The sequence below is a fragment of the Erythrolamprus reginae genome, chromosome Z, assembly GCF_031021105.1.
Source record: "Erythrolamprus reginae isolate rEryReg1 chromosome Z, rEryReg1.hap1, whole genome shotgun sequence".
Lineage (NCBI taxonomy): Eukaryota > Metazoa > Chordata > Lepidosauria > Squamata > Dipsadidae > Erythrolamprus > Erythrolamprus reginae.
The window spans coordinates 93,038,984-93,054,425 of record NC_091963.1 but is presented as its reverse complement, the minus strand read 5'-3'; the positions used below and the strand labels follow the sequence as shown (position 1 = coordinate 93,054,425).

General features: G+C 39.0%; 1 protein-coding gene across 9 annotated transcripts in view; it reads right to left on the bottom strand.

The window, feature by feature from the left end:
- PCGF2 (polycomb group ring finger 2) overlaps nt 1-15,442 on the bottom strand; it is a 36,767-nt gene that overhangs the window by 14,152 nt on the left and 7,173 nt on the right. For 7 of the 9 annotated variants that reach the window (XM_070728057.1, XM_070728059.1, XM_070728054.1 and 4 more), the window contains 4 exons: nt 10,544-10,577; nt 5,997-6,132; nt 4,736-4,832; nt 125-180 (listed from right to left, as the gene is read on the bottom strand). In XM_070728057.1, coding sequence (XP_070584158.1) covers nt 125-180; nt 4,736-4,832; nt 5,997-6,132; nt 10,544-10,558 — 304 coding nt within the window. In that variant the 5' untranslated portion in view covers nt 10,559-10,577. Of the gene's footprint in view, nt 1-124; nt 181-4,735; nt 4,833-5,996; nt 6,133-9,187; nt 9,322-10,543; nt 10,578-13,238; nt 13,279-15,442 lie in introns of those variants that run through there. The other 2 variants (XM_070728058.1, XM_070728061.1) reach the window with 2 other exon arrangements.

The following is a 15,442-nucleotide window of genomic DNA, read 5'->3' as shown; positions in this document are numbered from 1 at the left end:
ATTATTTATCAACCCCATGATAAAAATCAAGCAAAAGCAAAATTAAATCAAGATTACTGTATTGTGCTATGTCAGCTAGGAAGCTCTGTCCCAAATTCTAGCCTCTAAACTCTCATATTCATACCTTTGAAGAGTCCTGGCACCAGTTTGTATACTATATCCTGTAGAGTTTTATCTGATCTGAAATAAGATAAGCAGGCTGTCAATGAAAATGTTAATTGAGAGTAAATAGAAATATTTTTATTAATAGTGAATTTATGTAGCTTGGGTATAAGATGAGGGTGAAGGTATGCTTGTGGATTGATTTCTGAAATTTTCATTGCCAGACTAGGTAACATCAGTCAAATCTTATGAATGCACACCATTCATAAAATAAAATGTGGCCATGAAAGATGGACAATTCATGGCCCCCAGGCCTGCCGGCAAAGCCAGGTCTTTGTGGCCTTGCAGAAGGCCAGTAGGGTGGGAGCAGTATGAACATTGTGGGGTAGTTGTTTCCATAGAACCAGGGCAGCCACAGAGAAGGCCTTCCCCCGCGGTTCTGCCAACCTATATTGTTTAGTGGACGGGACCTGGAGAGGCCAACTCTGTGTGCTCTTATTGGTCTCGGGGAGGTATGTGGCAGGAGGCGGTCCTGAAAATAGTCTGGTCTGGAGCCATTTCCATTTTTTCTTGCTAAGAATGCATAGAGAAAGGATGGAGGACCATGTTTATTAGTTTTGCCTCTAGGAACCTAATATTATATGTGTGGCATCCTAGAAGATTTAGAATTATTAATATGTAGGCCTATGTATAATTTAGAGAGGGACTGAAAACAAACAAAATTTCTGTTGGAACAGCATTGAAGATTTGATTTAATAGGCACTTTTTATTTAGACCAGAAGTATTCATACTCCCTCATAATGCAATCATATTAGGACAATTTGGCAATCCTATCTACCTCATCTAATTTAATAATACTATTAATTAAATGTATATTAACATTGTTTTATAATTTATGGTGCACTAATGAAAGTAAGTTTGTCCAAATGGCTGCATGGCTGGCAACTGGATTATAAACAGCACCATTATATTTGATTGAGTGAATAACTCAATGTGTTTAATCAGAGTACCTAGAATGCAGTATTATTCCTAAGGTGCAGCAAAGTGCAATGAATCACACAGGGTTGAGACTCAGTCCACAGCAGCTTCTTGGCCCGGTTCACATGTCACACTAAATCATCATTTTATTTATTTGGATTTGCCCAGCATATTCTGTGAACTAAAAGTTGACAACTAAGTATAAGATTGTGTGTTCAATATACTGAAAAGAGAAAGGGACACTTCCCTATCATTTTGCTAGCAGTTTTCAGGAGCCTGGGTCTTTACATTGTGTCATGCTGTACCTTATCACAGACCGTTCCCACTAACTCATTCTGTTTTTAAATAAAATATTTTCTTTCTGTGCTCAATATTTTATCCACAACAGCTAGTTAAAACTGATTCAAAGGAGGAGGGAAAAGGCGCCATCCATCATCCTACATAAACACACACTAACACACTTAATATACGGGGGACGAAAGAGAGGAAAGCTACCTCCTGCTCCTCTAATTGGTTGGTGGCAAAGTGTCCCATGCATCCAAAAGGCCAGGGTGAACTGATTTTGAGCCCATTCGGTGAATGGGTCAAGGAGAAAAGGGAGCGTTCAAATGGCATGGAGTGTGGTGGAAGCCTGGGGACCAACATTTCTCCCTTAGGCTCTCCACGATTGACCTCTCCAGGTTCCTAAGAGGCCAGTAAGGGGCGTACTTAAGTGCACTGGTGTGTCTTTCGTCCCCTGTCCAATTGTCTTTCCTTTCTCTCACTTATCATATATATTTTCTTTCTTTCATATATCCTCTCCTCTAAGTTCACTTTACCCTTATATATATTACTACATGTCTATTTTTCTTCCTATGTATTTGTGTATTGGACAAATGAATAAATAAATAAATAAATAGGCGTGGCCAAGTGAAGGAGGTGAACAGTCCCATTCCACTCTGAACATATCTAGAGAGAAGAGATCTCTGAACATAAGAGACTTCAGACTCAGAGAGAGATTTTCCTAGCTCAAAGCAGCTTTGTACAGAAAACCATGTCTCTATGATTAGAAAACCATGTGTCTATGAATCCTTTAAAAAAAGCTTAACAATTCTTCAGTACAGCTTTACTGGCTTGAAATTCTGAGATGTAATCTCAACCTTACAAAGCATACTAGAAGCCAGAAAGCTGCTCTAGTGATATACTGTACATGACCTTAATAAGATACTGCAATATTTCCTTGGGTTTTATTTTTCTCTCTTGGTCATGAAATCCTACTGACATTTTGCTGCATTTTAACCTGCTTGTTGATTCCCTTTCCCCACAAACTCTTGTTTCTACATATGGCAACTCATGCCTGCTTGGAGTTTAATTCTGAATAAGTAAATGTTCAGGGTGTCTTTGATGAAAGACCCATTGGAGTGGGAGTAGTAAATATTTCTCAGGGAGACTCAAGTGTTACAAGATAAATTAATTTATACAGACTGTGTGCTAAAAATACACTCAGAAAAAAATTATCTGTGGCAGCCCGCCTACTTGGTTTCTATGCCAACCATCATTAGAGTTCATTAAGGTGCATCTGGTTTTCCCGAAAACCAGCTTTAAAGGGAATCATTAAGATTGCCATTTAAGGCCACAAGAGGAAGAAGTATTGGTTCATTCAACTGGTGCATGAATATGAATAGAGATAATTTATTAAGAAACAAAAAAAGTTAGTACTACAAAGAACTTTTACAATTAAGCCAAATATCTAGAATTAAAAACTGCATTGTTGTTGTTGTTGTTGTTGTTGTTATCATTACTTGTGTTATAGCCATGTTGTATAGATTAAAACACTAGTGGAATAATTAGTCTATTCTAGTAGCAGAAAGGAGAGCCACTATGATTAAGGTACCAGCTGGAAACCAGGAGACTATGAGTTCTAATCATACTTTAGCCACTTGGGCCAATCCCTCTCACTCAATCCTTGGGGGGGGGGGGATGGCAAATCACTTGTGAAAACTTTGCCAAGAAAACTGATTGGTTGATTGAGGCAGTCTTCAGGAGTCAATGTTGATTCCATAGAATCCCTCCTCAAAAAGCAGCAAGAATTTAACAACTGTAAAAGGAAGGCCAAGCTTCTCGGCCCTGTCCCGCCATAAGTTTAGTAAAAGAAAATAAGTTCATATAAATAGATACAGTTGTACAGATATTTTGTATTTGTATAATTTATTCAGATTTTTGTCCTGGGATTTTATTTCTTAGGAAAGAAAATTCAAGATGCAAGCATGCCTCTGGCTGGAGGTTAATATAAAAGTTCCAAGTCAAATAGATCACTACACCATAAACCACAATTGTACTCAGGTTAAATAATTATTGTAGCTTCATGTGAGAGTTAAAGATTCATTTAAGAGCTCTACCTGAAATATATTTATAGAGCTCTTTAATTAATGCTCTAGCTTTACTTTTCAGTTTGCCAGCTATAGAAAAACAGCAAGGTTATACAAATACTCCTCTCTCAATATTTCTATTGACTTCTACCTGGGGGAAACTGCATCTACTAATCTACAAAATGGCAGGTTCAGAAACAATCTTTTTAATTAAGGACTAGCCGAGAGGAAAAGTATCCAACAACATATTTGTCTTCTGTCTGTATGGGTTCTAAATCCCATAACTACTGGTTCATGCTCGCGCTGGTATGCCTGACATTTCTGCACATGCGCAGAAGCATCCAGGGTGGGTAGATGGAGCCTCCCGCCAGCGACATCACTACCTGTTCATAGAACTGCACCATACCAGTAACAACCCACCGCTGCTGTGAGCTCTTTTGAAAAACTGGGATGCAGATGAACTTTTGGGCTGATAGAAGATGTAGTCACAGCCAAAGCAGGGGAAATATCTATTATTCTAAATAACAAACATCTTAAATTGTAAATATGTCATAGCATGTAATGCTGGGAAGATTTTTCCGAAAACAAAATACACAGCAAAGTGAAGCCCCTTTTGTGTTTGCCTGATCAAATACAGAAAGCTTGAAATGAGGCAGAAATGGAGCCCCCCAAAATTCCCAACCTTTACAAACAACTGGAATCCTAAATGGAAATTCACATTGGTTTGTGTGGAAATAAATTATTTTCTGCCACAAAACAATGTTCAAGATTGCAGAGAAAGCTGAATTTGTCTTCAAACAAATGAAATAACAAGACCTCTTCAGACTGTTTCATCAAATATGAGGATGCCTGAAAAGAGCATTACATCTTAATTCTGGACCATGTGAAGTAAATAGCATGCAGTGATATCCTGAGTTATCTCTCAACTCCAATGCAGAGCTGTAGGAAAGAGAAGAATTGGTATCATTGTAACTGTACATAAGAATCCACTGTAGACAGTATTGTAGATGCCATATTGCAAGCTTTTCAGTTACTACTATGTGTTACCAATTGAAGAAAATATAGTGTGTACTTCAGAGTTGAACTGTAGAGCCCTTTATGATCTCTGAGTGTGATTGTTTGCTAACAGTTATTTAATTACATTAGGTAACTTAGTTTCATTACTTATTCTAGTAATGAAATGTCTGCAAGTAAACAACCAAACTTAGAAAGGACTAAATTCTCCAAGTTAATATATGGCTCCACCTGAAACCATCTATGGTAAATAAAAGTAGTCTTAAACTATTGTATAAAACCATGTATAATACCTGATACTGAGAAGAGGCCTTGTTTTATGAACTTGTACATCACACATGGGGCAGTATTTGTTGGTTTCCAGGTAGCGGACAATGCAGGTTTTACAAACTAAAAAAAGAAAAGAAAACATTGGTAGAAAAGAAGAGTCACACAGGAAAATGAATCTGAATTTATGAAATGAAGAGATATCCAAACCTGGATCAAATCTGGCCTTATTATGAAGCAAAGCAATGGTTACTCAAACTTGGAAAATCATCTGGAATCAAAAAAAAATACCCAGGGCTCCAGTTTTTGCTAAATTAGTTGTAGAGAAAAGGAATTAAACAGAACAACAAAGATATAAATTTGACATGCATTGTGGGTAGGAATAAAAATTGTCTATTCAAATCCAATCAAACGGTTGATTTGTTAACTATATGCCAGTCCCAAACCCAGATAAATGGGAGGGTTGCAAAAAGCAATGGTGAACATCCTGTAAAAAAAAATCACCAGAACACTTTATGGTATTAACATAAGTTAACAGTATGGATACCAACAGTGGAACCTCCAGGCTGGATAGTAGCCTGCAAACTACTGGAAAAAAACAAGGACCAGCTTTTAGTAAGCTTTTGTGGCATTGTTGGATTGTTGGAAGAAAGTCTTTGTGAAATCCAAAAATTGATAATGCTCATAACAAAAGAGGTTGCCTACACTCTAAAATGTTATATCAAATTGAAATATGGAATATATGGAAGAGGTGACGCGTGGAGCCATATCTGAGGGCACGTGAGCCTCCTGAAGCCTGGGGATGGCGAAAAACAGGCCAACAGGCCAACCACAAGTTCGGAAACAAACTTCCAGTTAGCCTGTTGGGCTGTTTTCCACTATCCCCAGGCTTCAGGAATCTGGAGGCTTCAGTGAGGCCTATGTGCATGCATGGGTGGCAAAGTGGGAGGCGGCAGTGCGTATGAGGGGGGGCAGTGCGGGATGTGTGTGCATGCACAGGGGAGGGCATGGGTGTGAGCACACATGCACATGCTAGCATTGGCACACATACCCTTTTGGCATTCAAGCCAAAATTATCTTTATTAGGCAGTAAAGATGAAGAATTCTTCAAAAATCAGGGAAAGCAAAGTTACCAAAACCATCTGAAGAATAGGAGATTAGCTTTCCTGTAATGAAGGGAATTTGTGTTCTGGATGGACAACATGATTATCCTGCTCATTTGAAATGGACCTTCACAGAGATTCTTTCAAGTTCAAACAGGTTCGAGCTTCCTTGTTTGATACTTACATGAATGTAAGCATTCCACAATAGTTGTGGCATCTATGAAGTAGCCTCCGCACAAGGCACACATTAAATGAGGGTTCAGCTCTGTGATTTTTATCCTGGTGGTTCTGTGCATCCTGGTGAATTCAGTCAATTTTCTCTGGGGGAAAAAAAGAAAGAATAACACAAAAGTAAATCAAACAACCTCACTCATCCTGAGAGGATAATGGTTGGCAGAAATTTCACTTTACAAACTGATGGGCAACAGGAGGCTGCAATATCGAAGATAATAACTGTTCTTCCATAGACAGTGGTTATCTGCTATGACAAGATTTTCTCATAGGCAAGGATTATTTGGTATTGGAGTAAGAAAGAGTTTTCAGCTTTTCCACATAATTTTTGACTGGTGATATCAGGTAAAACATGGAAAGGACAAAGTCATTCCCAATATCCAGAGTGCCTTAGATGTCACACCTTTGTCACACTATTCCTACAAGTACAGAAGTTCTGTCAGCTACTCTCAAAACCAAATTCTTTTTTCAATTAATAAAATTCCATTTCTCTTCAGAAAAAGGAAACCCAGGTGCCTAATAATATTCATGAAACCAAACTGCTATGCAAAGACTTGTTTGTTTGTTTGTTTGTTCATTTATTTATTTAAAAGTGTGGTGATTGTTTTGAAACACTAACATAATGGACAATTTATTTACTATCTGCTGTTCATTACTTATTTCATTTAGCTACACATAACTTATTATTTCATCAAATGGACTCAGGCTATGTAACATAAACTTTTCATTCAATAGAATGTTTAAATAAATACAGCAACATAGAGAAATTAATACCAGATACCACACAAAATGCATAAAAATAGTTGCCATTTATTTATCTGTAATAATCTTTATATTGTTTTAATAGCTACTTTAGCACCCACCCCAAAGGTGAGTTCCTCCCAGTTCAGATCGGTTCGCCCAAACTGGTAGCAGTCCACTGGTGATGTCACAATAACATCACGGAACCTAGGTTCGTCTTATACAAAAAATATGGTAATGATGATGCTTTGCTAAAAAAAAGTGAACTTGCCAGGGAATCAGATTTGAAAAAACCTTAACAACAACAACAAAAGACATTCTTTTTTAAAATACAGTAAAGGCAATTATCTTTAGCCAATTTAATCAAAGTCAACTGAATGGGGTGAAAATTTACCCTTCAACACTGAATTTGGATCATTAGTCCTTGTGCAGGAATTAATAGGATGGTGGGTTTATTTATTTATTTATATCCCAGTACTATTGTTTTTATTATTTTTACGAATAACTCAAGGCATCAAACATATCCAAGAATCCTTCCTATTTTCTTCACAGCAACAACCTTGTGAATGGGTTAGGCTGAAAGCATGATTGGCCCAAAGTTAACCAGCTGGAAATTGAATTTATCACTTTCTAGTCTTTCTGATGCCTTAATATTTAACTACCTACCTACCTACTTATCTACCTACCTACCTACCTACTTATTTACTTACTTACTTATTTATTTATCTATTTATTGGATTTATATGCTGCTTCTCTCTGAGGACTCATCCCTTAAATTGGCTATATGGGAAGGTTTTTGCTATTCATGGATCAGTGGTATTTTCAAGATAGCTTAATATGCAACTTCCAGGTTACTACCCTGTACTAAACCTACCAATGTAAAAGTCCTATCTTTTTAAGGTCAGAAGAGAAAGTGGGAGAGTTATCAGATACAAGAACAAATGCACAGCAGGCAAGTATCTAATTACATGCTTAAGAAAGATTTTGGATAACATAATAGTTGCACTGAAATAGCTCAAAACTCTTTATTATCCCGTGCCTTATCTTTTTCAGGGTTTTTAGTTTCTACCACCCCACAATTGAGGACAACATTGATGCAGTGAAATAATACAACTCAGAATTCATATAAAGGCCTTTTAAAGGAGAATGGGAGGAGAAAAAGATAATCAGGGGGCAAAGAACCTGAAGATGTAGACCAGGAGTCTCCCACCTCCAGTCCATGGATTGGCACCAGTCCATGGCATGTCAGCAACTGGTCCAAACAAACAAGTGAAGCCACATCTGCAAGAAGCAGGCAGCATGAGAAATCATGCCCCCTCTGGTCTGCAGAAAAGTCTCTTTTCATCAAACTGGTCCCGTGGGGACCCACTGATATAGACCTTCTGGCATGGGAATTAGAAAGCAGAAGACAAACAAGAAAGGAGAAGGAAGGGCAATCAAGGAGGCATTTTATAAAGACTCCCTCTTGCTTGAAAGCCTTTGCTGATCAACTGCCCCTCTTCCCCACTCCAGCTTTACCTGCACTTTTAATAAATCACTGGAGATGTGTTATGTCCTTTCTTGCTTCAAATGCTCTACTATCATTCTGGGGCTTAGGAATCCCTCCATCAAGGAGTTGAATGACTACAGGTTGGTAGCTCTGACATCCATAGTTATGAAAACCTTCAAAAGGTTAATGTGGGCCCACCTAAAGCCATCACAGATCTGCTGCTAGACCCCTTGCTATCTGCCTATCATGCAAATAGATCACAGATCATGCTGTCCATATGGCACTGCACTACATGTTGGAATATCTTGACCCCCCCTCCCAAAGAACTATGTTAGGGTCCTTTTTTTAGATTTCAGCTTCAGTTTCACAAAGAAGCTGGGAAAGGGAGGGGAATCTTAGACAGTCTAGAGAAGTGGTGGTGAACCTTTTTTCCCTAGGGTCCTGAAAGTATGTGAGCTCGCACTGTTGCACATGTGTGAGTGGCCACACACATAATGCAATGCCTTCCAGCACATCCTGCCACCTGCACATGCACGAGTGACCCACTATGAATGCCCATGCGACACCCCCGTTTTGGCTTCACATCCCAAAACAGCTGTGGGAGGGGGAAAAACCTCCCATCGCTAAACAGAGCTTTGGGGGGGAGCAAGCCTCTTTCCCCAAATGGAGCTGGGAGGGGGGGAAAGCTTCTTTCCCCAAATGGAGCTGGGGGAGGAAAAGCCTTGTTCCCCAAATGGAGCTGAGGGGGAACCTCTTTCTCAAATGGAGTTGGGGGAAGGAGAGCTTCTTTCTTCAAGTGGAGCTGTGAAGGGAGGGATTGCTTGCATGCCCAAATAGCATCTGGGGTGGAATCTTCAGAGATCTTGGAAGGCACAGGCCACAGAAAGTGAGGAGAAAGCATGAACTAGTCTGACCTGAAAATCAGCTGGCCGGCAGGAGGCACTCGCATATGTGCAGTGGAGCTGAGCTGGTCAACGGCTTGTATGCCTGCAGAAAGGGCTCTGCATGTCACTTGTGGCACGCCTGCCATAGGTTCACCATCATGGGTCTATATAATTTAATCAGTTTTAACTTTTGAGGGATTGTTCTATATACAGTGATACCTCTACTTAAGAATGCCTCTACTTAAGAACTTTTCTAGATAAAAACCGTGTGCTCAAGATTTTTTTGCCTCTTCTCAAGAACCATTTTCTACTTAAGAACCTAAGCCCAGAAAAATTTCCCAGGAAATTTGAGAGTGGCATGAAGGCCTGGCCTGTTTCCTGCCATTCACTCTTTAATCCTGGCCATCTTGTGCTTTTCTGGGCTGCCAGAGGAGCCTTTCAGTGGTGCTTAAGGAGGTTTTGGCAGCCCAAAGCGAACCGGAGGCACGTGGTCCTCCTCGCCGCCTTAGAGTTCCTCTTTTTTTTAAAGCCATAAAGTTTTAGATTTTTTTGATTCCCCTCACCTCACCTTCTTCCTTCAGCAGCGACTGTCCTCCTCCTCTTCTTCTTCTTCCTCCACCTCCCACCCAAATTCTGAGCTTTTATTTCTTTCCTAATGGGTTTGCATGCATTATTTGCTTTTACATTGATTCCTACGGGAAAAATTGCTTCTACTTAAGAACCTTTCTACTTAAGAACCTGGTCACGCAACGAATTAAGTTCTTAAGTAGAGGTACCACTTTACTTTGATTAATTCCTAGTTGATTTGATGTTAAAACAATATTTGAGATCCTTTATTTTGAATAGAGTTCCTTTTCTACAGAAGTTGTTTCTTTTGCCCTGTGCAATATCTTGCCCCTTTACCCCAGTGAGCCTGCTCCAATTTTTCTGACCTTCTATAAGAAACTCAAAACCTGACTATGCCTGCTGGCTTGGTGTTCCAATAATTGGGGGTGGGTGACAGACTAATAGCAGATACTATCTACCCCCTCCTTATCTTGCTCTCTGCCTTCCCATCTTTTAGTTAAGGTGTTTATTTATTTTTATTATTTAGTCCCTATTGCACATACACAAAACCAAGATGACGGCAGCCACGGACTGGCACTGACAGAACTGGTTAGAACTGGTAGGAACCCACTTCTCATGTGACCCTGGGGATGCTGCAATGGATGTAATATTAAAAATAATGTTAAAAACCTTTTTCTGTGTCATTGTAAGTTTAAACAGTCACTAAATGAATGACTGTAAGTTAAGGATTACTGTATACATTTTATAAAATTATCCCTTTAATGTTGTAAACCTGTGGTATTTTGGAAGGTCAATAAATTTAATACAATAAATAAATACCTTGTCATGTAACATAAAGCTGCTGCAGTGAGTTCTGCAATAAGAAAGAAACATCATAAGAGTTTACCAGTCCCATGAGGTGGGGATTTTCTTTATAAGCTAGCTTCTATATACTGTTAGTACAATAAATTCAAGTATCTCTAAGTGAGTACTTGGATTATACATTACAGGAATATGGGAATGTATTCATTCAATGACTGCAATGCTTTCAGAGCCTAAAGGTATTCAAAAGATTCACCATAGTAGCCCATGGAAACCCAATTAAAATTTACACCTGTTATTCTTTTTTTCCCTCTTATCATATGCCACATGAAAGATAAAGAATGAAACTCAAAATGAGCAGTGAAATCCAGTAAACATCTCCTTAGAGTTTCAAAGGCATCTTATCTCACATGAAATCATACCACACCCATTTTTTCTCCCTCAGGAGCCAGATTATGGCAGAAAGGAAACTTCTAATGTATGTCTAGCCTGAGAACAAAAGACTGCCCTTACTTTTTTATGGCCCTGATAACTCTAGCCACATTTAATAAAAAATGGGTCATAGATTGTCGCCACAAAATGAGGAAATCTGTAACTAGATACTATTTCTGCATAAATATATGGAACAAAATAGCAATTCTCTGAATCTAGACCAGTGTTTCTCAACCTTGGCAGTCTGAAGATGTGTGGACTTCAACTCCCAGAATTCCCCAGCCAGCATTGTTAGCTGGGGAATTCTGGGAGTTGAAGTCCACACATCTTCAATCCACGAATCCCAGCGACCAGTTAGGTCCCAAAGAGTTGGCCTTCTCCGGGTCCCGTCGACTAAACAATGTCATCTGGTGGGACCCAGGGGAAGAGCCTTCTCTGTGGTGGCCCTGACCCTCTGGAACCAGCTCCCCCCGGAGATTAGGATTGCCCCCACCCTCCTTGCCTTTCGTAAACTTCTTAAAATCCATCTCTGCTGTCAGGCATGGGGAAATTGAGACATTTCCCCCTGGCCTATATAATTTAAGCATGGTATGTTTGTGTGTATGTCTGCTTTTTAAATAAGGGGCTTTTAGAGACTTTTTAATATTAGGTTTGTGATACATTGTTCCTTTTATTGTTATGAGCCGCCCCAAGTCTGCGGAGAGGGGCGGCATACAAATCTAATAAATAAAATAAATAAAAATAAATAAATAAATAAACTGCCGAGGTTAAGAAACACTGATCTAGATCATTGATTTACAAAACCCCCGAAAAAATACAAAGTTTTTCCTCTCATAATACATAGTCTTTGCACTGACAGAACTTAGCAGAGGCTTGGCTTTCTAAACAGGGAACTTTCATTCTGGCATTTTCAGTACCACTCCAGCTCAGCTTAAACAGAACAGCGAACAGACCTCTAAGAGCTCCTTTTATAGCGTGGCTGTCAGACAGCCAACCAATCACAATGCTTTAAATTCCTGCTCAAAAGGCCTCTTGCGCTTAGCCAATCAGGTTTCGGTATCAGCCTTCCTGACTAGTTGTAAGTTGAGGACTTTGTGTTTCTGGTGGGGTTGTAAGTCAACGGCCTAACAGTTCTTTCTCAGAGTTAATTTAAAAAATAGTTATACATTGGGTGTTTTCAAAAGCGTGTGGCAGGGGAATTTGGTATGCTTTTCTTTCTCCTCTTTCCTCACCCTATTATGAGAAATTCATTCTTCATTTGGCACTATTAAATGCAAATTGTCTGTCTGTCTATCTACCCCTACCTACCTATCTAGCTATCTACCTATTTCAGGTACACAAACCTAAGAGAAGACACTCGGAGTCACAACCATTTCTGGCTTGTTCAGGCCGCTTTACTGTTTCCATAGTAACCTCTATACTTGGCAAGGAGCCAGAATATTATTACAACTTGCCAAGGTAGAAAAAAGGAAAAAAGGGGGTGGGTAAAGAGGGGAGAATGAGGGCAAATAAGCTAAGCATTTTCAATGTCTTTGGTAGCAAATTGTTTGAGATCTGCACATTTTCTGGGGCTGGATGATTCAATCTTAATAGTGTCAAATGAAAACAAAGAAAGGATCCTATTTAAGAGCACATACTGTCTGGATTTCCAATCAGTATCTTTCAAGAAACAACCATTGGGGATGTTTCTGTTGATTTATTACTTTTGTGGATGCAAAAAAACCCACCCTATTAGAAATGAGTAATGATTGAGTGCACCCATAGGGAGGAAACAAATTTCAAAGGCAGGATTATTAGAAAAGAAAACAAATTCAGACAGATGTAACCCTATCAAGACAGGGAAGAAGTACAGTGGTACCTCTACTTATGAACTTAATTCGTTCCGTGACCAGGTTCCTAAGCAGAAAAGTTTGGAAGAAGAAGCGATTTTTCTCATAGGAATCAATGTAAAAGCAAATAATGTGTGCGGTTGGGGAAACCACAGGGAGGGTGGAGGCCCTCTTTCCTCCCAGGAGATTCCTAGAGAGGCCCCACAGAGGCTTCTCCCCGTCTTTTCCAGCCCTGTTTCCTCCTTCCTAGAGAGGCCCCATGGAGTCTTCTCCTTGCCTTTTCTGGTTACAGTTTCGGAAGGTTGGGTTTGTAAGTGGAAAATGGTTCTTGAGAAGAGGCAAAAAAATCTTGAACACCTGGTTCTTATCTAGAAAAATTTGTAAGTAGAGGCGTTCGTAGGTAGAGGTTCCACTGTACTTGGATTTGTTTTGACAGGAAAATGTCCACATACTGTCAAGCTGCCTCCCAATTCTTCAACGAAAAAAGCTTTGCTTTAAAAAAAAATCAAATGCATTAAAAAAATCATTTTCCCAATATCTCCTACGAGAGTATTGTTATTTGTTTTTGTCAAGATAGGCATTAACCTGAATGTACATTTTCTTTTGGAAAGACTGATTTCTTCACTAGCAACTATGGCAATGCAACTATACTTGTGCCAAAATAATTGTAATAAGGTATATAAAAGATTAATCTTCCTCCATCCCAACAAGGATAAACAGTTAAGTATCCTAACATCTACTCTGGTGCTTTGGTAAAAGAACAACACTCTTTTTCTTATATCTCATCCTTTATCGATGATTAAAATTACAAAACGTAATCTTTCAGCTCTAATCAGCAAAAGTTTATTAAGCTCTTCCAGAAATAGTACAGGTAGTCCTAGAGTTATGACCACAATTTAACTCAATTTTTTGTTCTTATGTAAGAATTTGTTAAGTGAGTTTTGTCCCATTTTAGAATTTTTCTTGCCATAGTTGTTAAGTGAATCATTATAAATGATGTTACCATAGTAATATGGTTGTTAAGTGAATCTGGCCTCTCTGTTGACTTTGCTTGTTGGAATGCTCAATTACCACATATTTTTAGACAGCATGTTATGCAAATCAAATCCAGATTGTTAACTGATGGTTCACTGTGTTAAATAGGCTTGAATTTTAAACAGACTTTATAAACTTTTTTAAAAATCCCTAAAACTGCAATACATGATATGGTTTAAGCTAAAGTTTTCCTCCATTGCTGGGAGTTGTACTCCAGGCAATAAATTAATGAAAATTGCTATAAAGAATCTCCCTTCATCAACCAAGTAATAACATACAGAAACGTGTTCAGAGAAAACGATTTGACCAAGTAAAGGATAGAGGAACAGTGTAGATGGATTACTACATAGATTAAAATAGGAAGGTTTGCAGCTGGAACCATCACATGCCCCAATGGGTCACTAAAAATTGTTAGAAATTGTAAGAATCGCTTTTCCTCCCATAAATACATACATTAGAAAATAAAGATTTCTTATACTCTTGCCTATCATTTTTATATAGTTTTCAAATATATTTCAACCAACTGTGGGCCAAATTTCAGGCCACAATTGGAGAGATCAAACAATTTTCCGCTCTAGACCAGTGTTTCTCAATTATTTTCTGTTACGCCCCCTCCCCAGAAAGAAGTAAAAATTTCTCAAGCCCCCACCTCCCCACTGGGATGATTGTTTACAATATTTGGCATGTTTTCACTGAAAAAACTCAAGTGCATTATTGGTGTGATTGGGGAGTAATGTGTTTAAGTGACACCTTAATTTATTTGGTTTCATGCTGTCTGCTGCCAACATTTTTAGACACAGTAAATATGCCGGTCTTTCTTCATCTCCCACCGTAACCACAGTGAAGCCAAGCGCTACATACGTTTCATCATATTTCCTTGTCCTAGCTTTTGGGAGATTTACATTTCTCTCATTATCTCTGTCTCTCTTCTCCTTTCTTTTCATCCCTGTTAAATATTTTTCCATGGTGTCTCTTAAAGGTTTGTTATCTGCACTTCATATCTCCTGCTTTGTGCTATGTTGGGTGCAAAAAACCCTAATACCCTGCGGGGGGGGGGAAGCACATTCCCCAGGACCATGCCCCCCCCAGTGGGCCCTGCCCCACTATTTGAGAAGCACTGCGACCTGTAAGAGAGATCATAGCTCTAAAGTTCTTTCTTGCAAGTTCCACTCAGCAGTCCCCTTAATTTCCCTTTACTGTTTACTTCTGAATAAACTTACAATTAAACTAGTGGATAAATGTTTCAGCTAATAAAGGGGACTGAAAAAAAAAGAACTTGGTATTGTGACCACCACCCTTAGCATTTGCCAAGTCACAAAATTTTGCCTTTAAAGAACACTCCCAACCAGGCAATCAAAGAAAGCCAGGATATACTTCTTCCTTCCTAGTAGACCCCTAATTAGGCAGGGGGGGAAATAGACCAAGGATTTGAGCACAATACACATAATACTTAAGGGGCAATTTAATGAAAATCTTCTCAGAGGCAAGTGGCCTCTGATCTCAGAGCAGTCTCCAAAGAGGCATGGGTAGGAAGGAAGCCATAGAAAAAGACAGCTCTTTCTTTGTACCTTTTAAACACAGTTTGAATGTATACATCAGAGATGAAATATTTTAGACTTTG